General features: G+C 45.5%; 1 protein-coding gene across 14 annotated transcripts in view; it reads left to right on the forward strand.

Annotated features, from left to right (window-relative positions):
- The window catches only part of kmt2cb (lysine (K)-specific methyltransferase 2Cb), a 55056-nt gene that overhangs the window by 10480 nt on the left and 21299 nt on the right, over positions 1-23277 (forward strand). For 5 of the 14 annotated variants that reach the window (XM_047819215.1, XM_047819210.1, XM_047819258.1 and 2 more), the window contains exons 5-36: positions 65-214; positions 2881-2978; positions 3081-3190; positions 4363-4525; positions 4664-4835; positions 4947-5061; positions 5524-5681; positions 5797-6077; positions 8307-8393; positions 8573-9630; positions 10563-10670; positions 11510-11626; positions 11726-11833; positions 11946-12050; positions 12269-12450; positions 12536-12700; positions 12857-12966; positions 13439-13519; positions 13672-13884; positions 14017-14139; positions 14301-14420; positions 15251-15393; positions 16336-16483; positions 17041-17145; positions 17392-17439; positions 18636-18767; positions 18855-18887; positions 19054-19203; positions 20271-20409; positions 20500-20759; positions 20844-20917; positions 21027-21233. In XM_047819215.1, coding sequence (XP_047675171.1) covers positions 65-214; positions 2881-2978; positions 3081-3190; positions 4363-4525; positions 4664-4835; positions 4947-5061; positions 5524-5681; positions 5797-6077; positions 8307-8393; positions 8573-9630; positions 10563-10670; positions 11510-11626; positions 11726-11833; positions 11946-12050; positions 12269-12450; positions 12536-12700; positions 12857-12966; positions 13439-13519; positions 13672-13884; positions 14017-14139; positions 14301-14420; positions 15251-15393; positions 16336-16483; positions 17041-17145; positions 17392-17439; positions 18636-18767; positions 18855-18887; positions 19054-19203; positions 20271-20409; positions 20500-20759; positions 20844-20917; positions 21027-21233 — 5263 coding nt within the window. The remainder of the gene's footprint in view (positions 1-64; positions 215-2880; positions 2979-3080; positions 3191-4362; positions 4526-4663; positions 4836-4946; positions 5062-5523; positions 5682-5796; positions 6078-8306; positions 8394-8572; positions 9631-10562; positions 10671-11509; positions 11627-11725; positions 11834-11945; positions 12051-12268; positions 12451-12535; positions 12701-12856; positions 12967-13438; positions 13520-13671; positions 13885-14016; positions 14140-14300; positions 14421-15250; positions 15394-16335; positions 16484-17040; positions 17146-17391; positions 17440-18635; positions 18768-18854; positions 18888-19053; positions 19204-20270; positions 20410-20499; positions 20760-20843; positions 20918-21026; positions 21234-23277) is intronic. The other 9 variants (XM_047819263.1, XM_047819228.1, XM_047819232.1 and 6 more) reach the window with 7 other exon arrangements.

The following is a 23277-nucleotide window of genomic DNA, read 5'->3' on the forward strand; positions in this document are numbered from 1 at the left end:
AGATGTGTATGTATTCTGATCGGGGTGTGTGTGTGTGTGTGTGTGTGTGTGTTTGGTCCTCCAGCGAACGGCTCTGTGCCTTTTGTTACTGTGGAGCACGAAGTCTGCTCGGTCAGGGTGAACTGAAGCTCTTCAAGGCCACACCAGGATGCGACCCTCCGCTCCGCCGTAGCCATAACAACAGCCAATCAGGGAGGCCTAGAGGTCTGGAGAGGTAAGTAGACTTCTGCAGAGTCCCTAAAGCTTGAATTTGTGCGAGCTTGTCGTTAGACCTGGATTTAAAAGCTCGGGCTTTTATTTAAGAGCGTCGATCATTTTTCAGATGAAGACTCAAGAGTCAGATGAGAGTTGAATCAGTGAATCTATTGGTTCACTCCATTCAGTGAATCAGTGAGTTTCAAATGAATCAGTAAATAATTTGGTCATGACTGAGATGCACTCATCTCTAATTCAGTCGATCATTCATACATATTTAAATGAATCAGTTGATTCAGTGAATCTTTTGGTTAAAGCTCGATGAATCATTTGTTCAGGATTGTGATTCATTCCTCTGGGTTCTCCGCTACTTTGGTGAACGACTCACGTGAATAGATCCCAATAACGGCGGTCACTTTTTTTTCCCCTGATAAATGAGGATAAACCTGTTTAAGCGCTCAGACACGCTGCTGCGAAACAGAACAATAGCGAGCGCCTGCAGCTACGTTATACGACTCTGTCTACTTTCCTCTACGCTAGCGTGCACCGTATTACCCTGTGATTACCCATCATGCACTTGGGAGTCCTGCAGAACAGGATGTGAGACTCAGCATGTGCTCAGTTCTACAAAGGGCCCTGGCTGGAAGGCTGTCTAATTTGTTTCGGCACATCAGAACCAATCGGGAGCCTCGATGATGTCATGCAGCATGAGTGTGAAGCTGGCAGCGAGCCACTGTAGCCACATGCATGTACACGCACACACACGCACAGTTGGTCAGGGACATGGAGGAGGAGAAAGGAGGAAAACAAAGGGATGAAAAGAGCAGACGAGTGTGTGGTGACTCAGGGGACGTCTTTTAACGTTTTAATGTTCACATTTTAATGTTCACACACAGGCTCAAAGATTCGCTCACATTTTAATGTTCACACACAGGCTCAAAGACACGCCCACATTTTAATGTTCACACACAGGCTCAAAGACACGCCCACATTTTAATGTTCACACACGGGCTCAAAGACACGCCCATTTTGTGCTGATTGCCTGTCCATATGCTAACTCAGACATGCCCGTATTTCCCTTCCTTGAGACACTGTGTCCTTTTCGCGTCTGCACTCGCGGGCTGAGGTCTTCAGATGAACCTTGTAGATTAGGCGATGGAGTCTGGTGAGGAGGGGGGCACGGTGGCTTAGTGGGTAGCACGTTCGCCTCACACCTCCAGGGTTGGGGGTTCGATTCCCACCTCCGCCTTGTGTGTGTGGAGTTTGCATGTTCTCCCCGTGCCTCGGGGGTTTCCTCCGGGTACTCCGGTTTCCTCCCCCGCTCCAAAGACATGCATGGTAGGTTGATTGGCATCTCTGGAAAATTGTCCGTAGTGTGTGTGTGTGTGAGTGAGTGAATGAGAGTGTGTTTGTGCCCTGCAATGGGTTGGCACTCCGTTCAGGGTGTATCCTGCCTCGATGCCCGATGACCCCTGAAAAGTTCGGATAAGCGGTAGAAAATGAGTGAGAGAGAGTCTGGTGAGGAAGAATAATATGCGTTCGGTCTTATTTGTCATCGATGAGTCATTTCCGGATAAGCCTCGTGTCTGTCCGTGACTTTATGCTAAATATCAGCTAAATTAACACGCCTGTGAGTCAAAGCCGCCAGCTGCTGAATGTCAAGTGTGAATTAACACCTTCCTTCTCTCTCACTCTCTCTCATGCTCTCTCTCTCTCTCACACACGCTCTCGCTCTCTCTCATGCTCTCTCACGCTCTCACACCGACGGATGGTGATAAAAAGAGCTTTTCCAGATCCAGCAGGCTCTCCACTAAAACTCCTGTAAAAGGCCACATCTCTGCTCAAACGCCTGCCATTTCACTGCTGGTTTCTTTTCCCCTTCTCTCTCACTCACTCTCTCTCTCACTCACTCTCTCACACTCTCCTCTCTATAGACTGAAGATGGCCTGCCCCTTGTGTCACGGTTAATATCGTTCTTTTTATTCTGAGGCGTCACAGAAGTCTCTGAGCGAGTCACGGCTCATGTGAACTCTGCAGGTCGCCTTGTTTCACTTCACTAGGAAGTAAACTGTCTAAAACATGAACCAGTTATTTCTCACTTTCTCCATGTTTGTGTGTGTGTGTGTGTGTGTGTGTGTGTGTGTGTGCGTGCCTACGGTGCTGTTGTTCCGACTAGAAGGCGTATGTTCTTTCAGTCCCCTCGGTTACATTAAAGTGGGCGTGGTTTCTGGTGCCTTCAGTCACAGTGAAGGCGTAGCTATTTCTGCCTAAGTGGTAGGCAGGGCCTCAGTGTCACTCACAATGAAGAAGGCGTGGTTTCTGTGCCTTCAGTTTTAAAGAAGGAGGCACAGCCCATCTCAATCAAGGTGAAGTGGGCGTGGCCTCTGGTCGCAGTGGTGGATCTTTGTGCTTGTTAACCTTAGTGAAGAAGGCGTAGCTTGTGTGCTGTTCAGTCTCACTGAAGTAGGTGTGGCTTCTCTGCCTTTAGTCTGAAAGCGTGGCCACTGCGCCTATTAGTCCCAGGAATGGAGGCATGGCCTTTGTATGTTTAGGCTGAGAGAAATGGGCGTGGCCTGTGTACGTTTAGGCTGAGAGAAGTGGACGTGGCCTTTTGTATATTCGTAAGACTGATGAAGTTAAACTGTGTGACACTGATTTTCTCCCCCTTTCTGTTGCGTGTGCTAGCGGCGGTGCAGAGGAAGCGGGTCGCAGGTCCTGGGACGAGCTTCACCACGTTGGTTTACCGGAGGATGTAGACGTGCAGTCTCTCTTCGACGAGTCAGGTGACCAGCAGCGTGGAGCTTTTACACAATGATGGATTTAGACCTGCTGATGTGCCGTTCAGGTAGTGTGTTTACATCGTGTGTGTGTGTGTGTGTGTGTAGGTCAGTGCTGGGCCCATCAGCAGTGTGCTCTGTGGTCAGAGGGTGTGTGTCAGGCAGAGGACCAATCACTGCTCTACGTGGACAGAGCCATCCACTCAGGGAGCACAGAGGTAAGATCAGATAAGGACACACTCACACTCACTCCGACACACACTCACGGCAGAGCAGGACACACTCACACTCACGGCGGAGCAGGACACACCGTTTTATTTTACAGTCCAATAGGAAAAAAAAACAAGTTATAAATATTCTTAACACATAAAAGAGCCGCCTTATAAGTCACACGTTGACATTTAAGATGAGCTTAGGGTGGGGGAGGGGAAAGGGCTAAAGGTCAGGGTTGGCTCCAAAAAGGTCTCTCTCTCTCACACACACACACACACAGTGATACTCTACAGTTGTGGAAAATCCTTTTTCTTTTTTAAACAAGGTACAAAATATAAATGAATAATTTATATATAATTTAATATAATAATAATAAGAATTTAATTTAGGTAATAATTTAACTACAATTTTATCATCGGAATATAAAATATAGATACTTTTCATGTAGGGTTAAAAATAATACTCAGACAACTATCTACAAGATCTGGGTGTTATGTTTGAGGAGCAGTAAAAGTAAAGAGAGAAAATCAGCAGTGTTGTCAGTGTGTGACAGGAGGAACAGGACATGTTGGTCTTTGAATATTGGTAATGAGTTTAATTCCACTCAGGTTATAGTGTGTGTGTGTGTGTGGGAGGTCTGATGTGGAAGTTTAAAACGGGTCGTTCTGGCTACAGAGATAAAAGTGCATCACATGGAGGAAATAATGGACATGTTTTGAGGAAGCTCTCCATAATTAATGTGTGTTTGAGAGGAAGATCACCGCTGCGTTTCAAACACACCCTTAGTCGACTTCCCCTAGAACCTAAAGCCCTCTCACCAACACCTGGGACTTCATCAGGGATAGAGTGATGATGTAGAAATGAGGATCTCTCTAACTCTCTCTTTCTCACCCTGTCTCTCACTCTTGTCTCTCACTCTGTCTTTCTATGTTTTTTTTTCTTTCTCTCTGTCTCTCTCTCGCTCTGTGTGCCTCTTTCTCTCTCTCCCTCTGCCTCTCTGTCTCTCTCTCTGTGTGTCTCTCTCTCTTTCTGTCTTTCTCTCTGTCTTTCTCTTGGTCTGTCTCTCTCTCTCTCTCTCTGTCTCTCTATCACTCTCTGGGTTTCCCTCCCTCTCTCTCTCTCTCTCTCTCTCTCTCTCTCTCTCTCTCTCTCTCTCTCTCTCTCTGTGTCGTTGCAGCATTGTGCATATTGTAAGCGCCTTGGAGCATCCATTAAGTGCTGTGAGGAGGGGTGCTACCGCTCGTACCATTATCCGTGTGCAGGGGGAGCCGGAACCTTCCAGGACTTCAGGAAGCGCTCCATCCTGTGCACAGAACACCTTGAGCTCGCCACCAGTAAATGTGAGATGCAAACACTTCTTCACGAATCACTTCTCAACACTCAGCAGCTTCATTTCATCAAGAGCGATTAAAAAAAATTAAAAAATAATGAATTCTCTTTTTGTGTGTGTGTATGTATGTATGTGTGTGTGTGTGTAGCGGTGGAGGAGGTGAACTGTGTGCTGTGTGAGAGTCCAGGGGATTTAATGGACCAGCTGTTCTGCACCAGCTGTGGTCTTCATTACCACGGCATGTGTTTGGACATCAGCGTGACTCCTCTGAAGCGAGCAGGTTGGCAGTGTCCGGAGTGTAAAGTGTGCCAGACGTGCAAGTGAGTGTGAACCTCAGATCTTCACGCTCTCGCTTCTCACATGCTTTTTGTATTATTCCTTAAATGCTAGCAGGCTATGTGCTGATATTTCTTATCCCGTGTCGGTGTCAGGAATCCCGGGGAGGACACGAAGATGCTGGTGTGTGACATGTGTGATAAAGGTTACCACACCTTCTGCCTGCAGCCTGTGATGGACTCCATTCCCACCAACGGATGGAGGTGCAAGGTAACCAGTCAGCAAACAGCAACCGTGTGGAGCTACACACACTCACACAGTCTTTTTACGAGTCATATGAACCTCATTAGAGTCATCGGATGGAGCAACACACACTTGGTGTAAGGAGTCATTGGCATCATTTGGAATCATATAGAGTCGCTGAATCGTTTGGAGTCACGTGCAGTCGCCTAGAGTCACAATTAAACCGATAAAAGTTTATAGAGTTGTAGGTAAACGTATCGAAGCGAATACAGATCTCGTTTACAACCATATGGAGTTTTTGTAACGTCATATAGAGCTGTAGTTCCTTTTGAGTCATGTTTATGAATCATTTAGACTGTACAGAATCATATGGAGTCATATACAGAGTTCATATAGAGAGATTCATATAGAAACATACGGAGTCATTTAGAGTCGATGGGGAGTATAACGTGCCGTGTGTGTGTGTGTGTGTGTGTGTGTGTGTTACAGAACTGCAAGGTGTGTGTGCAGTGTGGCACTCGGTGCAGCAGTTTGCTATGTGAGAGCTGCTCCAGGCAGCACGACTCGACTCGGCTCTGCTCTCTGTGTGCCGGAAGCCTGGACACCGAGCTCCATAAAGACCTGCTCTCCTGCCGTCACTGCAAAAGGTACGGGGCAGAATCACCTGTCAGAACGGACGGCTCGTTAACGCCGGTGTATCGTAAATATTCCATAAAAGCATCTTCATATTGTAACTTTTTTTTATTATTATTATTTCTGCAGACGTTTTCACGTGGATTGTGAGCGGCAGGCGGAGGGTCATGCGGCGCTCCAGACCGGAGAGGATTACGCGTGTTCGATGTGTAAACATGCCGGCTTTGATCCGGTTCCGACGCATACGGAGACGGAGGAGAGTAAAACGCACGCGGACGCTGAGATGGATACGCAACCTGCACAATTGGATATGGACCGTGAACCCGCTCAGACGGACAGCACAGAACCGGGACGAACCGTCGGTGAGACGCAGCGTGAGATGGAGGACCCGACGGAGCACAAAGGGGCCGGTAAGATCAGACTCTTATCTGCTGATTTGGCACTTTGTGGTGGTCACGTCCAGCTCGTGGTGCTCGTCAGCGTGTCTCAGAAAGTGTTCTTCATGGCCCAGGAAGTAGAGGTCTTCTCGGGTCTAAAGAAATTTTCTTTTTACCCGAACCTGATGTGGATAATATTTTTTTTTTTTTTTTTTTTTTTTAAAAAGACCCGACCCGAGACAAACCTGAAAAAATTTGACCCGAGTCCGACCCTACGGCAATTTTTTTTGACCCGAATGTTGCGTAACTCTACACTAAAGTAACCACTACAGAGTGGATTCAAAATTGATTGACAGGTCTGTTTTAACGTAAATTAGCTTACCGCCAGTCACACGATGTCACAAGCGGTCTTGGCAAGCAGAGGAAAGGTTGGAAAAGGACTCGAGTCGATGCACAAACACGAGATACAGTAGTTCCGGTCTTCTCAGGTCCGTTCGGTAAAAACACATTCGTTTTAAATTACCCGAGACCCGATGCCGCTATTATTATACCGACCCGTGTCCGAGGTACACGTCAAACTTTTAGACCCGAACCCGCTCGGGTCTCGGGTCGGACCTCGGGTTTTCGGATCTAAGTGGACCCGTGAAGACCTCTACCAGGAAGCCAACATATGAAAAACAGAAGCTCTTCTTCAGGCTTACTTGAGATGTCAACATTCATACCTGTCATTTGTCTATGTGGGCGGTCCTAGAACACAGAGAGGAGGATCTTGGGTAAATTTGGCAAAATCGCTCACCGCTTGTTATTAAGCACCTGACAAACAGAGACACGTCCACTTTAACCAGCCCCCTTCAACAGTCTAGCATTTCTGCTTTGCTTGTGTAAGACCTCTCCAGGACGACGGACGTTCCCGTGTAATTAATTCATGCAGCAATCAGCAGCACTGGGCTAATATTTGGTTATGAAATCCTGTTAGACTTTCTGAGGCCACTGGTTTTTTTTTTTTTTGGGCCTGGAAGGAATCCAGGCCTTATTTGATGAGATCCTGAAGAACAACAACAGTCTCTCAAGGTTTCTTTGTCTTGGAGAGTTTTATTTAAGTTTAAGGCCCATGGTGCATGAAGTTTGAGGTCAGTGATGATGAGGGAGCAGGCAGAGTCGGTCCAGGTTTACTTCAGTGCAGGATCGAGGGGTCGGGGTTCTTTTGGAAAGGTTTTTTAATAACATTTTCAGGGGTGCATGGGATTGGTGAGGACTCCTTAGTGTTCAAACATCTTCAGGACTGGGAGAATATCTTTATACTGGGAGAACTGGTTAGAAGGTCTTCAGAAGTGGGAGAACGGGTTATAATTAGGGCTGGGCGATACGGCTGAAAACTGCATCACGATATCAGTGCTTCATATCAGTCGATATCGATAATTATTGATATTTTTTATGACCCATTTAAAATAAGGACCAGGAGAAAAATATATTACATTTAAACCTTTTTATTTTAAACTTAACCTTCCTCTGATCAGAATCCCCTCAGTTATTAAGACAGAAATGTCACCAACCAGGAAACCTCCAATAATTATAATGTAAACATGAGTCTAAAGTCGCAATGAACACTTAACTATTATCTCTTAACATTTAGGGTGAGAAATGACAGAAAATGTAAGAAATGCTTAATAAAGTGTAATAAAATAGTGCAAAGTGTTAAATATAAACCGAGAAACCTGAGAATTTTACAACGTGATACTGTTACATGATTGGCTGTTAGCGTGTCACTCCCTACATTGCTAGGTTACCAGAGAGCGAGTGCCTTTGTTAATGCAAGCAAACTTGCTTCGCAACCTTCCGACGAAGAAAAAACGTTTTATCGAACACATTTTTTATTGATATCGATCACGTGTCTATCGCGATACACATCGTTATCGTTTTATCGCCCGGCCTGAGTTTGGAAGGTCTTTTAGGAGTGAAATCTCCACAGGAAATGCGTAGCATCTGAGTAGACGGCCCATCTCCGTGGGGATCAGCATTAGGATTAGTTCCGTAATCCGTCATTTTTCACACGTACGACACATGTTTTTTAAAAAGAAACCCGTATTTAAATTGACACTCTGTCCAGTCTGAACAGGCTCGTCAGAATCACACACTTTCCCTTTCTGGGTCTTTTCAAGAATCCATTTGCAGCAGTTTTCCAGCGCTGTAATTATTTCCACTCTCCTGCTTCAGGTTATGTAACTGCACTTCCACTAACGACGAACGTTTCTCCTTTCCCAGAAGCGTGTGCAGAAACGAGACGTATAAAATCCCAGCAAGCGGCCAGCGAAGCATCACCAGGAGAACCCACGGGCGAAAAGGTTCCAGGTACTTCCTCCGTGTTCATGTTCTTCTCCCACAGTCTCGTTACGTAACATTATTTTCAGCTGTCTTGCCAGTCATGTTCAGTTCCTGGCACAGCAGACGTCTGTCTGAAGGTTTTATGTCCAGGAAAGTGTAGCTCACATTATGTTTTTTTTTTTTTGTTTTTTTTTTGTCGTTTCTAGCCACAGAGCTTTCTCAGGACACAAAGCCAGCTGGTAGTCCAGAAGCTCCTCAGCAGGAGTCAGATCCATTCCCTGAGCAGCCCTCGATCCAATCTTTCACTCAGTCCATTAAAGCAGACTCGCCTCTTCACCCCGAGAGCTCATCACCGTCTGGACCTCCAGAAACATCATCTCTCCAAGAGGAGGAGCTCGGTTCCAGTCTGGAGGAGAAGAAACCCATCACACCAGCCACCAAAGACCTCACATCAGTCACCGAACCTTCCGATGAGGAACCTATGGAAATTCCTGGAACTACAGAGCCGTCCGTGGAGAGGGAAGCAAGTCCTGTGCCAAATCTAGAGGAGGAGAAGGACTTGAGCCTCTTTGAGAATAACACGGTGGAAGAAGAGGATGGCGAAAGATCTCTGAAAGCGCTTAAGTTGGAGGAGCAAGAAAGAAGAATCGGTGAGAATACTGCGGTGCAGGAACATCAAGGATCTTCTGAAAGTAAGCAAACAGTGAAGGAAAATGCTGTGGAAGACATCGGGGTAGAGGAACACACACAATCTGATGAGGGCCTCTTCATAGAGCAGCACGAAAGAAGCACAGAGGAACGTAACAAGTCTTCTGAAAATCTCCTCATGGAGGAACACGAAAGATCATTCGATGGGGTTAAATCAGAGGTTTCTTTGGCTGAAAGCTGCACAGCGAAGGAACACAAAAAAGGCCTCACGGTTCTGGAGAACTGCGGAAGATCTTCAGAAGCGTTTACAGCAGAGGAACGTAGAAGACCTTCTGTAGATCTTCCCGAGGACATGGACTTCTCTATGGACGGTGAGAGAAGCCTGGCGAAGCTGAGCTCGCTGGTGGAAGAGAGAACTTCGCTAAAGCCACCAGCGGTTAGGCAGCCCGAGAGTTTTCACTGCTCCGTAATCAGTCCACAAAGCCTGTCTGCTCCCGGAGAAGCAAGCAGCAACGTGCCTTCAGCCACTTTCATACCACTCACGCCAAAAATCGGCATGGGCAAACCTGCCATCTCCAAGAGGAAGTTCTCCCCTGGAAGACCCAGGGTGAAGCAGGTAGGACCACAGCTTTGAGGGTCATGGTGGTGTTTGTGGAACCTCATTGGTCATCAGAGGGAGTTTGAGAAATCTGCACATGAAGCTGGTTCCTTGGTGTTGAGATGTTTTCCAGTCTGAGCGATGTTGAGGGTAGTATAAGGGCTGGAGGAGGTCCGGTTCCTGCACTCGTTCTTCATCGGTGTAGTCACTTTGTGGTTCGTGCAGTTGGGTCAGTCGTTACGGCACCCCGTCTGCTTCATTTTAGTCACAATCGCCGCCATGGCATTTCCTGCTCGTCTTTTTATTGTCTTTATATTTTTGGTTCATCCGCTGAGATCATTAGTGTTCGGTTAGCGTCACTTCTCAGGAGCCAAACACAAAATTATTAGACGGTTAAACAATATGATAAATAAAAAAAATAAAAAATAGAACATGTAAAATTAACATCTAACACTACAAGTTAAAAAAACAACAACCCAGGAGTGTCTGTGTGTGCGTGTGTGTGTGCGTGTGTGTGTGCGTGTGTGTGTGCGTGTGTGTGTGTGTGTGTGTGGTCAGAGTTTAGCTTGTGTGTTCTGCATGCTGCAGCATCTTCTGGAATCTTCTTGCTGACATCATCACATTGTTTACCACACAGAGGGAAGCGGAAAGCCTCACTCGAGTCGTCATGGCTCTTCCTTTCCCTCTTAGGGTTGTTTTTTTTTTAAACAATCCAGCATCAGTTGAAGTCCACGTGCCTGCGCTCGTCTCCATAACACCAGCTCTTTGTGATAACCATGACTGTGTGTGTGTGTTTGCGCGTGCGCACGTGCATGTGTGTGTATTTATGCTGTTCTTTGATTGTTTTCTTTTAAGTTGTTGCATGATTCTCGCCCACATCCTCCTCTCTCTCTCTCTCTCTCTCTCTCTCTCTCTCTCTCTCTCTCTCTCTCGCCCCCGCTCACTCTCAGGGAGGATGGAGTGCGTCTCCTAGACTGAGCTCCCCCTCTCCGTCCCCGGTTTGGGACGGCCCAAAAAGCAGGCAGGTCCACAGTATGGGCGTCTGGAGCATCCGTGTGGTAACTACACCTCCCTTCTACTGAGCCAGATTCTGCTTCACAGGGCGCCTTAATACAGAGCATTAAACCGAATAAGAAACAATAATACAGCCATGTCACAGACTAATGCACAGACAGACTAATGCACAGACAGACTAATGCACAGACAGACTAATGCACAGACAGACTAATGCACAGACAGACTAATGCACAGACAGACTAATGCACAGACAGACTAATGCACAGACAGACTAATGCACAGACAGACTAATGCACAGACAGACTAATGCACAGACAGACTAATGCACAGACAGACGGGTACAGACTAATGCACAGACAGACGGGTACAGACTAATGCACAGACAGACGGGTACAGACTAATGCACAGACAGACGGGTACAGACTAATGCACAGACAGACGGGTACAGACTAATGCACAGACAGACGGGTACAGACTAATACAGACTAAAGCACAGACAGACAGACAGAGGGAATAACAGAAAGGTGACAGACAGACAGATTTCAAGCTGATTATCATTATGTTAATCATCCATTTTTATCATTTTGTTGTCACACCTCATCCCCCCTCCCTCCACATCATCCAGGTGTTCAGTTGGTCATGTGATCCATCCTCACCCGTAACCTCTTTCCACTGTGCTTCAGCGATAACACACACTAATTAAACCTTGCTCATAGCACGAAGTGGTTAATGTCGTTCTTTCCCTTTTCTCCCCGATGCACACACCGGAGGTTATAAAGCTTCTATGACTCGTTGTTGACGTTGCAGCCTTGTGGATTTGTTTGTGGTATTAAAGCGTAACTCCGTCACTCAGCTCGTTCTCCGTACGTTTGCCCTGCAGGGTCGCGGTTCAGGATTCCCTGGCAGGAGGAGACCTAGAGGGGCGTGGCTTACAGGTAGAGGTGGGCGTGGACGATCCAGGATGAAAAACGGAGTGGGTCAAATGCCGGCACCGGGAGTACGTACACCAGATCGTGTTTGGGTCTTAAATATAGATTTATAAAAGTCACGGCTTGTCCGATGATACCGACCCTCTTTATTCCCCGTCTCGCCGCAGGTGAACGCCACGGAGCCACAGATCTACCTGTTCCGGGAGGAAGAGGAGAACTCCATGCACAACACCGTGGTGATTTTCTCCAGCACAGACATGTTCACGCTGAAACAGGTACCCAGATCCGGATTGTGATTGGTCAGCGTCAATGGCGACAGAGGGGATTAAAACCCTGTTGCCGATCGACTTTTTATCCGCTTGTCGTTACGCGTGGTCTCTTTCGCAGGACATGTGTGTGGTGTGCGGGAGTTTCGGTCAGGGGGTTGAAGGTCGCCTGCTCGCCTGCGCTCAGTGTGGACAGTGTTACCACCCGTACTGCGTTAACATCAAGGTAACACACACGCACACACACACACACACCTTGATAAACCCTTTGACTGTTTTATCCATGACAGCGACTAGAATACAGCACTTTAACTCCATCTGGTTTAGTGTTTGTCCCGTTAGTGTTGCCATAGTTACACAGCCTACTTCTTTTGCTACAGTGGTGACCTTAATCTTTCTGTGAGGCCTGGAAAATATTTGTAAAGTGAATTCATGTGTTTGTAGATCACTAAAGTGGTGCTGAGTAAAGGCTGGCGGTGTTTGGAGTGTACGGTGTGTGAGGCGTGCGGCCAGGCGAGCGACCCCGGGCGTCTCCTGCTATGTGACGAGTGTGACATCAGCTACCACACCTACTGCCTCAACCCGCCTCTGCAGAACGTGCCGAGCGGCAGCTGGAAGTGCAAATGGTAGCAAACCGTACTGTAGATCCTAAAGAAGAGCCACTGTGTGTGTGTGTGTTGTGATGGAGTGTCTGCGTTTTCTTTTCCGTAGGTGTGTATCCTGCACGCATTGCAGCGCCACGTCGCCCGGTCTGAGGTGCGAGTGGCAGAATAATTACACTCAGTGTGCGCCGTGCGCCAGCTTGACTTCCTGCCCCGTCTGTCTGCTGGACTACAGCGAGGAGGAGATTATCCTGCAGTGTCGCCAGTGTGACAGGTTTGTTTGTGTGTGTGTGTGTGTGATGAAATATCCACACTCTGGCATAGCAGCTATATGTCACACTTCTCCTCTGAGGGATTCCTCATTCCCTCCTAACGTTTGTGCGTCTTGTTCCTGAGACAAATCTCTGTCTGTCCTGCCGTCTGTCCACAGATGGATGCACGCCTCGTGTCAAGGCTTCCACACCGAGGACGAGGTGGAGAAAATTTCCGACAGCAGCTTCGACTGCAGTTTGTGCCAAGGCCAAGGCTCGCTTTCTCCAGGTACTCCAGATACCCGTTTACCGTCAACCCGCACTCGCGCCTCTCACACACACACACACACACACACACACACAAACACACACACACACACACACACTCCTTCATCTCCTTCTCTTATACACACAAGAAGTCGAACAGGTTTCTATAGTAACGGCTTGTTCACAGGGATACGTACGTATTTAAACAAGATGGAAGGAAGTTGTAAGATCATCATTGTCACACCTTATTTTTGGGTTTCTCCCTCTCGCGCTCTCTCTCTGTCTCTCTCTCCCTCTGTCTTTCTCTGTCTCTCTCTCTCTCCCTCCCTCCCTCTCTCACCCTCTCTCTCTCCCTCTCACTCTCCCTCTCTCTCTCCCTCTTCCTCTCTCCCTCTCTCTCTCTCCCTCCCTCCCTCTCCCTCTCTCTCCCTCTCCCTCTCTCTCCCTCTCCCTCTCTCTCTCTCCCTCTCTCTCCCTATCTCTCTCACACACAGTATCAGTGGCTAAACCGCATGTTAATTACACGTCAGAGCTTCCTGTGACCCCACAGATTGCCGTAAAGCCAAGAGATCTGGGTAATGACAATTTTTTTGTACTTCTGCTGCATCCAACTGCTTCTTTATTGGGAAGAACGCGATCCCATAATGTACTGAAAATTAGCACATTTATTAATACTACACCCACAAGGCTTAAGTAAATTGTTAAACCCCACCCCCCACCCCCCTAGGTTTGACAAGGACGTACACACAGGACGGCGTGTGTCTCACCGAATTGGGTCTGTCGCAACTCCAGAGTCTGGCCAACTCCGCTTCCAGACGCAGGAGGACGAAGCCCAAGCTCACGCTGAAGATCATTAACCAGAATAGCGTCGCTGTGTTGCAGACCCCCCTGGACCCCCACAGTGAGCTCTCTCGAGACGTGGACCTCGACGAAGGCAGAGGTGATGACCCTGCGTTTTTTACCTTGTACCAGGCGTGTAAGTTTATCTAACAGTGTATTTATGGTTATCTGTGTGTGTGTGTGTGTGTGTGTGTGTGTGTGTGTGTGTGTGTGTGTGTGTGTGTTACTGCAGAAGCAGAGCTTGTGGATGGGGAAGGGAAGTCTGACTCGAGCCCAGAGAGAGAGACAGTGGGAGAGGACGAGTCTAAAGGAGGCGAGAGCTGTAAAAAGAGGAAGAGGAAGCCGTATCGACCCGGTAAGGACGCGTAAGAGCCAACACCGTATTCCTGATTTAACTACGTACCCCAGACGCACTTCCTCTTTTCAGATCCAGCACAAGACGGGACGTTAAGTTATCGTGACGCATTATAAGCTCCCACCACCGTGCTTCTCTGAGCTTCTGCATCGTTTCTGCAGGTATCGGAGGCTTCATGGTGAGACAGCGGAACCGAACAGGCCAAAGCAAAACCAAACCGGCTCTGAGCAGGAAGGACTCGAGCGGCTCCGTGTCCGAGACGCAGCAGGGCAAAGACGAAGGTCAGAACTCCACGGAAACCTTAGATAGGATTGTACATGGAAATATTTCACTCTTTAAAAACACTTAACATACTAAACCGGGGGTGGGGTGGGGGAAGGGGGCTCAAATTGGGAAAGATGATTCATCTGATTCACATGACTCATTCGATTCGATTCGGTTTTATTTGTATATTCACTTTTAACAGTAGACTCGAAGCAGCTTTACAGAACATAACATTTTTATGTCCATTTATTCGCATTTATCCCTAACGAGCAAGCCTGAGGTGACTTCCTCAGATGGTATGAGGAAGAAACCTTGAGAGGAACCAGACCGAAAAGGGAAACTCATCCTCGTTCGGGTGACACCACAGAGTGTGAATATAAATCATTATAAACACCGGAGAGTGTGATGATGATAAATAACATCAGTCAGTTTGGTGTTGTGTAACCAGGAGCTGCCGGGCAACTCCTAAATCAGCCCAATCCGATTAATCCGAATCATAGACTCACGATCGATTCATCGACATTATAGATTCTTTTGAACGATTTGTTTACGGAAATAAAATACATCCTTATTTGCGAACGTGTCGCGTTTGCTTCGATTGCGCATCGTTGAGAAACGTATTAACTAACAATTATAAGATTATACCGTATTTTTAAAAAGTGAAAAAGATTCATTTGATCTTGCTGATCGATTCACGAATCATCATCGATTTTACAAAGTGAAAAGTTTTCAAATTTTGCGTCACTTCTGACCAGGCTGTGATGTATCCCGCCTGTACAAAACGTGACGCAGAGCACGTACGTACGCACAAGCATTTGACGATGACCGCGGTGTGTTTGTGTCACAGGCTGGACCGATCTGATGCCCGACATCCCGATGGACGTGAAACCCTCCATCTCCGATTTCCCCGAAAATCCCGAGGTCAAAGTGCGCAAGCGATACAGAAAGAAGAAGACCAAGCTGGAAGAAGCCTTTCCTACATACCTGCAGGTAAATTTCTACCGAATATAATCTGGACTCTACCTCCCAGCCACACCCATTTACACGAAGCTCCGCCTCTCAGACGTTCGGTAAACATATGAACAGTGAACACAACTGTAAAATAAATAAATAAAGTGGGGCGGAGTTAGGGGCGTGATTATTATTATTTATTTATTTTTCTGTCATTCAGTCTACTTCTACAAAGCTAGTGATGAAAATTTAAAGTCCACAAGCATTCTCTTTCTCACACGCACACACACACACACAAACACACAAACACAAGGGTTTCGAAAGGTATTGCTAGGCAACTGCTTAGCTAACCTGAGAGAAAGCACAGCTGGGGTTCATACCCATCTAATAGAAGCTGACGTGACGAGTCCACAGGGAACGAGCGATGACGTCGTTCCTCCTCTCTTCCTCCTTCTCCTCCTACCCCTTCATCGTCGCAGCCGCTGCAAACGGACGCCCGAAAGCCAAGTTCAGCCATGACGAGAATTAGCCGCAGTCTAAAAGCAGAAAAAAGGGGGAGAGCGACGGAAAAAAACAAGACACACATGAAGCTAACGCCAGCGCTGTCGTTTTTAGGATCAATTATTGAAAACGAAAGCTTTTAGCAGTTAGTGGTGTGACCGAACAAATTGCCATTTGTCCATCAGTCTTTTTTTTTTTCTTTTCATTATTCACCTTCAGCTATATTATGTTTAGCACTAAGATTTGTCATTAAATAATAATAATAATAATAATAATAATAATAATAATAAAAAAGACTCGGTTTGACAAAAACAATCACACACACAGCTAAACTAGCACCGTGGACCACAGGAGAGATGCAGTGACCGAAAACTGGACTTTACTAGAAATGAATCAGGAGTGTTGACGTGTCTCTCAGACGTTAATCTCTGTATCCTGTGTGTGTGTGTTTGTGTGTGTGTGTGTGTGTGTTCGTTCCAGGAGGCTTTCTTTGGGAAAGATCTTCTGGATAAGAGCAAGCAGAGCAGGCAGGAGACCACAGGTTTGTTAGAGGAGGAGAAGGACAGGAAGCATCAGAAACCGTCAGTCAGCACATCAACACCACACCCCAATAAAGCTGCAGCACCACGTAAGGATCAGACACAACGGCCTCCTGTATCGTTTCTTTCCCCGCTTAAAACCACGACATCTCACTGCTCCACTTCTCACTCTTCTGTGTTTGTCCCTAATTATTATTTTGTATCCCCCCCCCAACATTGACCTAAATGTTTTGTTGTTGTTGTTGTTTTTTTTGTTTTTGTTTTTTAATTGAAAACATCATTATACACGTTTATCGAGAGCTCTGAGAACACTGTTGCTAGGCAACTCGGGTAAACAGGAGCTCCCCCCCGGCCGTTAATAGATTTGAGGCTAGACGTAGCTAGCTAGCACTAGAGTCATTACGGACCTCGGAAAGGGACGACGACCAAAAAGAAAGTCAAATCAATCGATCATCAATATCAACGTTTCTCTCAGACGTGCTGTTAAATCACAGGGTAGGAACCGGAGGAACGTTGGACCGCACGCATCGTAGGATTTGATCCGAGGAGTCAACCGAGTCGTTTGTTGCTTTACTGGGTAGAAATGAGAAGAGATTCAGGTGTTGAAGTATTTCCTGTATGATAAATTCGCGGGTTTTATTGGCAGGGAGCTGCGAGGAGCCGCTGGTGGATCTGTCCGAGGTGCTGAAATCAGACAGCGATCTGTTGGGAATGTTGTCCGATAACACAGGCAAACAGAGCGAGGAGTCCGGTAGGATAATCACTCTGACATCATCACGTTAGCGCCGTAGCTCTGCGCAGCTGAGCGCTCTGTCTTTTCCTTCCTCACTCGTTCTCACTCACTTTTTGGGTTCTGCATGCATTCTGATTCACTTTGAGTTACTCAGGTTGATCTCTTTAAGTTTCTTTCTTTCTTTCTTTCTTTCTCTCTGTTTTGTTTCTATATCTCATTTCTGGTTCATTTCTCACTCATTGTGTTTGGTTTGGGTCCCTGTAGGTCTTGATTTTTGCCCTTTCCAGGTTGACTGCTCTCCCTCTCCGTTTGGTAAGAGCCTTAATGCCCAAATCATCTTTTCCAACTTTTTTTATTTTTATTTCTGTTAAAAATCATTTACTAAGATTTGCTTTTCCGACAATGCATCAGGCGCTGAGAAACCTTACCGAGATTAGCTTCGTTTGTTCAGTCGCAAAGCGCTAGCTACGTTTATGCTAATTTCTTCCCGGACCCTTATGAAACGTTCAGCGTTATGCTAGCCTCAAGCTAACGTCAGCATACCTCTCTGCACCACTGTGATGCGTACAGTATCCTATAGTTCATATATAATGTTTAATGTGCGTGTTGCAGTTTAATACGGAACGTCTATAGTCTGGTCTGTCGGTATGGTAACCATGAATCTGACGAACTCACAAATTCTGTTCCACGTGGGTGGTGTAGTCTGTCGAAACCGCATCGAAACTACGAAATGTGACATGCCTTGGCCTGAGAAAATAATTCTCATTGGTCGGTTCAGAGTAGCGCCGTCCTCGCCTACGTGGTAATTTACACAGTTTCAGGCGTTCGTTTAAATCCAGCCCCGAATGACGCCACCCTCAGGCAAAGAGTAGCCAAGGACACGTCTTTAAGCAAGAAAACCTGTTCTAGACAGAGCTGGCTCTTAAACAAAGTGCTGGCCTTCCAACATCCAGGCTTTCAGCTGGGTAAAGAATAGTCCTGATTGTGTGCACAGAGCTATAGGTGGCCTTGGCTTCAGAAAGACCATGAATCAGTGCGCAGCCTTGGGTTTCAACACGGGCTTAGCTTAGCGTTTTATTTTATTAACACCACCGAGACATTATAGACAGATGGAATCACGTCTTCTGGCTGACACGTTATATAAAATAATCTCGCTCAAGGTTTTTTTTATTGTGCGGCACCAGAATTCATGACAGTTACAAGTTTCTGGGGTTTTGTAACTAACAGAAGCTAAAAGTTCTGATACCGTTAAAAAAAAAAAGAAACAAAGGAAAGACGTTCAAAGTTCGTTTATCGTTTATTTCCTTTGTATTTATCCAAGTGAGACAGGATCCAATCTATGCAATAGTATGTTTAATAGCATATGTGTAGTTGTGTGTGTGTGTGTGTATATATAAGTAGAGTCTATGCATATAGTTCAGAAAGTAAAGTGTGTATTTATGTATATAAAGGTCGTCCAGACAACAACGATAACTTAAAGATTCGTCCTTCTTTTCTTCCGTCTTCAGCTGGACTGGACGTTGCTCCTCTTTCAGAAGGGGCTTCGGTTTCTTCTCAGTCAAACCAGGGACGAGCATCTCATCAGGATGAGCCGCTGGACGGCATTCTGAGCCCCGAACTGGACAAGATGGTGACGGACGGTCAGTGGGTTCGGTTACATTCATTTTTGAAGTTTTTATTTCATTTCAAAACAAAATAAACACTAAAAACACTTTTCTTCTCTACAGAATCCATTCTGAGCAGACTGTATAAAATCCCAGGTATGATGTATTTTACTGCGATTCTCTTGTGACGTCCGTTTATTCACAAACACTCACTAAACTAGCTTAGCCACATGACAGACCGTGTACGTATCTTTATACGCTAGCACGTGTAGCACGTGGCGTGTTGTAGACATGTGACTTAGAACCGCTGATCTCCTCACAGAGCTGGAGGGGAAAGAAGTTGAGGATCTGTTCACTGCCGTGTTGAGCCCCAGTACAGCACAGCCCACTCAAGCTCCTCCCCAAGCACAGGGAACACACTCTATACACAGGCATCCGGTGCAGGGACCCTCGCTCAACCAGATCAACTCAGGTACGTCACGAAAGATTTACACCAAACCACATGACTCTTTGTGCAATTACCGTAAGTCAACGGTGTCCAATCTTATCCCGAAAGGTCCACGTGGGTGCAGGTTTGTACACCAACCAAGCAGAAGCTACACCTGATTCCACCTGTTTAATCAGCTGTTCCTGGCTTTAGTAGACTCTGGTGTGGCTTCTGCTTGGTTGGAATGAAAACCTGCACCCACACCAGCCCTTTGTGGATCGGATTGGGCACCGCTGCCATAAGTAGTAGTAGCACTAGTAATAGTGTTAGTTTCAGCTAGGGCTGGGCGATAAAACGATAACGATGTGTATCACGATAGACACGTGATCGATATCAATAAAAATAAAACGTTCAATATTTTTTTATTCTTCGTCGGAAGAAAAACGGAGGTCCCGAAGCAAGTTTGGTTGCATTAACAAAGGCACTTGCTCTCTGGTAACCTAACAACGTAGGGAGTGACACACTAACAGCCAATCATGTAACAGTATCACGTTGTAAAATTCTCAGGTTTCTCTGTTTATATTTAACACTTTGCACTATTTTATTACACTTTATTAAGCATTTCTTACATTTTCTGTCATTTCTCACCTTAAATGTTAAGAGATAATAGTTAAGTGTTCATTGTGACTTTAGACTCATGTTTACATTATAATTATTGGAGGTTTCCTGGTTGGTGACATTTCTGTCTTAATAACTGAGGGGATTCTGATCAGAGGAAGGTTAAGTTTAAAATAAAAAGGTTTAAATGTAATATATTTTTCTCCTGGTCCTTACTTTAAAAATATCAATAATTATCGATATCGACCGATACCAAGCACTGATATCCTGATACAGTTTTCAGCCGTATCGCCCAGCCCTACTTTTTGAAGAACAGAAACCCCCTCCATGCCCCGCACCCTATTTTGTTGTTACTTGATGCTGCATTTGCATAAGTTGTTTTATATATATGATTACGGTCTGTAGCAGTGCCAGTCTGTGAAGTTCATTAATTTTGAATATATGCTAAATTTAAACTCCAGCAACACGTATTAACACAATGTTTTCTTCTCTAGGAATGTTTCCAAGAATGCCAGTGATAAATGGTCTGGTGAACCCCAATCAGCATTTCACTCCAGGACAGATGCCCCCCGGAGCAGATGTGGGGCGAAACTTCCCTCCCATGCAACGCATGCCTTTTTCTGACAATCTGAGGTGAGCTATGGTCATAAGGAACACTCCTGGGTTTAACATTTTAGGAAATTGAGCATCACATAAATTTGATGCCTATGTGATATGTTCAAGCTGTGTGTTGAACAGGGACAGGAAGTTTGGTCCAATGTCTCGGGATGCTGCAGGTCCATGGTCAGCCACTGGCCCGTGTCCGAGTCCCGCTCCGCTCCCGGTTCCGTCTCCTGCAGCCGAGGGAGAGACGGATTCCTTATCCACGGCTCAGAAGAGCATGCTGAAATGGGAGAAAGAGGAGACTCTGGGAGAACTTGCTACCGTGGCCCCTGTCCTCTACACAAACGTCAACTTCCCCAACCTCAAAGAGGAATATCCAGGTGGGTGTGGCTTATCCACTTAACAATCGAGTTCAGTCGAACGCCGCTTTATTTTTCTTAAGATGGTTGAAATTTATTTTGCAGACTGGCAAACACGAGTGAAACAAATCGCCAAGCTGTGGAGGAAAGCAAGTTCTCAAGACCGAGCCCCATACGTGGTATAACCTTCGATCTAAAACCTACTCCATCCTTCAGTTATAGTCTCTCTTTAACAACCTAATAATATCCGTGTTATTGATCAGTCAACCTGATGTACGTCTCTTACAGCAAAAGGCCCGGGATAACAGAGCGGCACTGCGCATCAACAAAGTCCAAATGTCTAATGAGACCATTAAGAGGCAGCAACAACCGCAGGTCTCGCAGCCTTTGGAAGTGTTTGATCCTGCAATTCCTCCTCTGGACCCTGAGCTTCTGTTCAAGGATCCTCTAAAGCACAAGGAATCTGAACAGGAACAGGAATGGAAGCTGAGACAGGTAAAGCCCTTGAGCAAGGCCCTCACTCTGGATAAGGGCATCTGCCGAATACTGTAAACCACTCTAAATCATACTCCGGTTAAAATACTGTAGCTGTTGTTCCCACTCATGTAAGACGTGTAAATCTGTAGGAAAAAACTGCCAGGTAGGAGGAACTTGGCCATGTTCAAAAAAGTGCTAGCATATTTTGGTTACAGCAGGGTACTTCAGAAAGGTTTTTGAAAAGGAACTAATACCCCTTTTCCACCAAAAAGAACCGGGTGCTGGTTCAGAGCTAGTGCTGGTGCTGGTTCAGAGTTAGTTCCACTGGCGAACCTTCTAAGAACCGGTTTGCCTTTCCATCAGTTAGAGAGCATCACAGAGCCGAGTGTGACATCACTGTATACGTGTCAGGTTACACAGCAGCAGTGACAAACACAAACACAACAACAACAATGGTGGATGTTACTTTACTGTTAATGCTCATGGCTTTGTGAACCTACATTAACACCCAAACGCGGCGAATCCGACGTGTACGTGCAGCTCCGTGTAATCTGTATAAATGGAGGTTGTGATTGAGAAAGTACTTGACGTTATTTTATCATTAACACAGAAAAAAGTTAGCCTTAGCATGTAGCTAACTACTATCATGTGTGCTGATAATGTATCATGTTGCAGTAAAGTTAAAGTGTATTAATTAGTATACTTAAGGTACCCCGCCCACAGCTCCTGACACAAGCGGTTCTTAAGTCTAGACCAGCAAAGTTTTGGTGCTACTTAAGAACCACTTTTAATGGTTCAGAGCCGGTGCTTTGGCTGTCGAAACAGAAAGAACTGGTTCTAAATTAGGCTCCGAACCTGCACTCAAACTGCCTCGGTGGTAAAAGGGGCAGAAGTGATGTCAAATGCTTATTTACCTCCTGGGTCTCCTTCGGGTCACAGCTCAAGGGGCCAGTGTGAAAATAAAACAGGAAGCAAAAATGCTGGTGATAAATTGTTCCAGTCGTTTCGATGTTGCGGTTTAACTAAAATTATCTGTGCTTTTGGGTCGTTCACCAGTATGTGATGTGCTAATATCCAAGTTGTAAATGCAGCTCAAAAACTCTCGATTTTCGTTAGTCGTTAAATTTTAAAATGTCAAATTATAAATTAACCAGTGTTGTATAAAGTATTAGAAAGCAATACTTGAGTAAAAGTACAATTATCGTACTAGAAAAAGACTTTGGTAGAAGTGAAAGTCGCCTTTTAGAATATTACTCAAGTAAAAGTCTTAAAGTATCTGATATTTACTGTACTTGAGTATCAAAAGTCATTTTCTGATATTTAATGTACTTAAGTATTTGAAGTAAAAGTAAAAAGTAAAATTTCAGTGATTTTCGGAAGGCATAAGAGCAGGGGCGGTTCTAGGATTTCATCTTTAGGTGTTTTAGCCCTCAGTGAGAATTTAAAACAAGAAGAGTTTTATATATTATATGACTACATAGTAAGCCAAAAGTTATGGTATTATTAAATGGCAAAAGTGGACACCAAAATTTTATGCATGATGTAATGATGCCAGTCTTGGATCAAATCAGTTCATGTATGTGTGCATTCTCTACAAACGGTGTGTCCAATGAATGCAGTCATTAATATAAAAATATTCACAAGACAAAGACCAAATCAATAAATGTTATTTTTATTTAGTATTGTATGGATTGTTGCATTAATAATTTGTTTGTGCTATCAAATCTGGTAATAAGGATAGTGAAATTTCACTGCTTTTGTTTGCCGTCTTTGCAGCTTTCAGCCGATTAACGTTATAGATAAACGCCTCCAGCTCCGACTGCGCGTGCACGCTGTGCGTACCTGTGCTTCTCTGTACAGCGTGCATACGTGCGTAATACAATCTAGGAGCAGTGATTCACCAAACCTCCCTTATTGCAGTCGCACACATTTCCTCTGATTTTATTTTGTAGTAACGAGTAACGAAGATGCTTAGTGGAAATATAACGGAGTAAAAGTATACATTTTATCTAGGAAATGTAGTGGAGTAAAAGTGAAAGTTGACATAAATTTAAATAGCGAA

Source organism: Tachysurus fulvidraco, chromosome 1, assembly GCF_022655615.1.
Source record: "Tachysurus fulvidraco isolate hzauxx_2018 chromosome 1, HZAU_PFXX_2.0, whole genome shotgun sequence".
Lineage (NCBI taxonomy): Eukaryota > Metazoa > Chordata > Actinopteri > Siluriformes > Bagridae > Tachysurus > Tachysurus fulvidraco.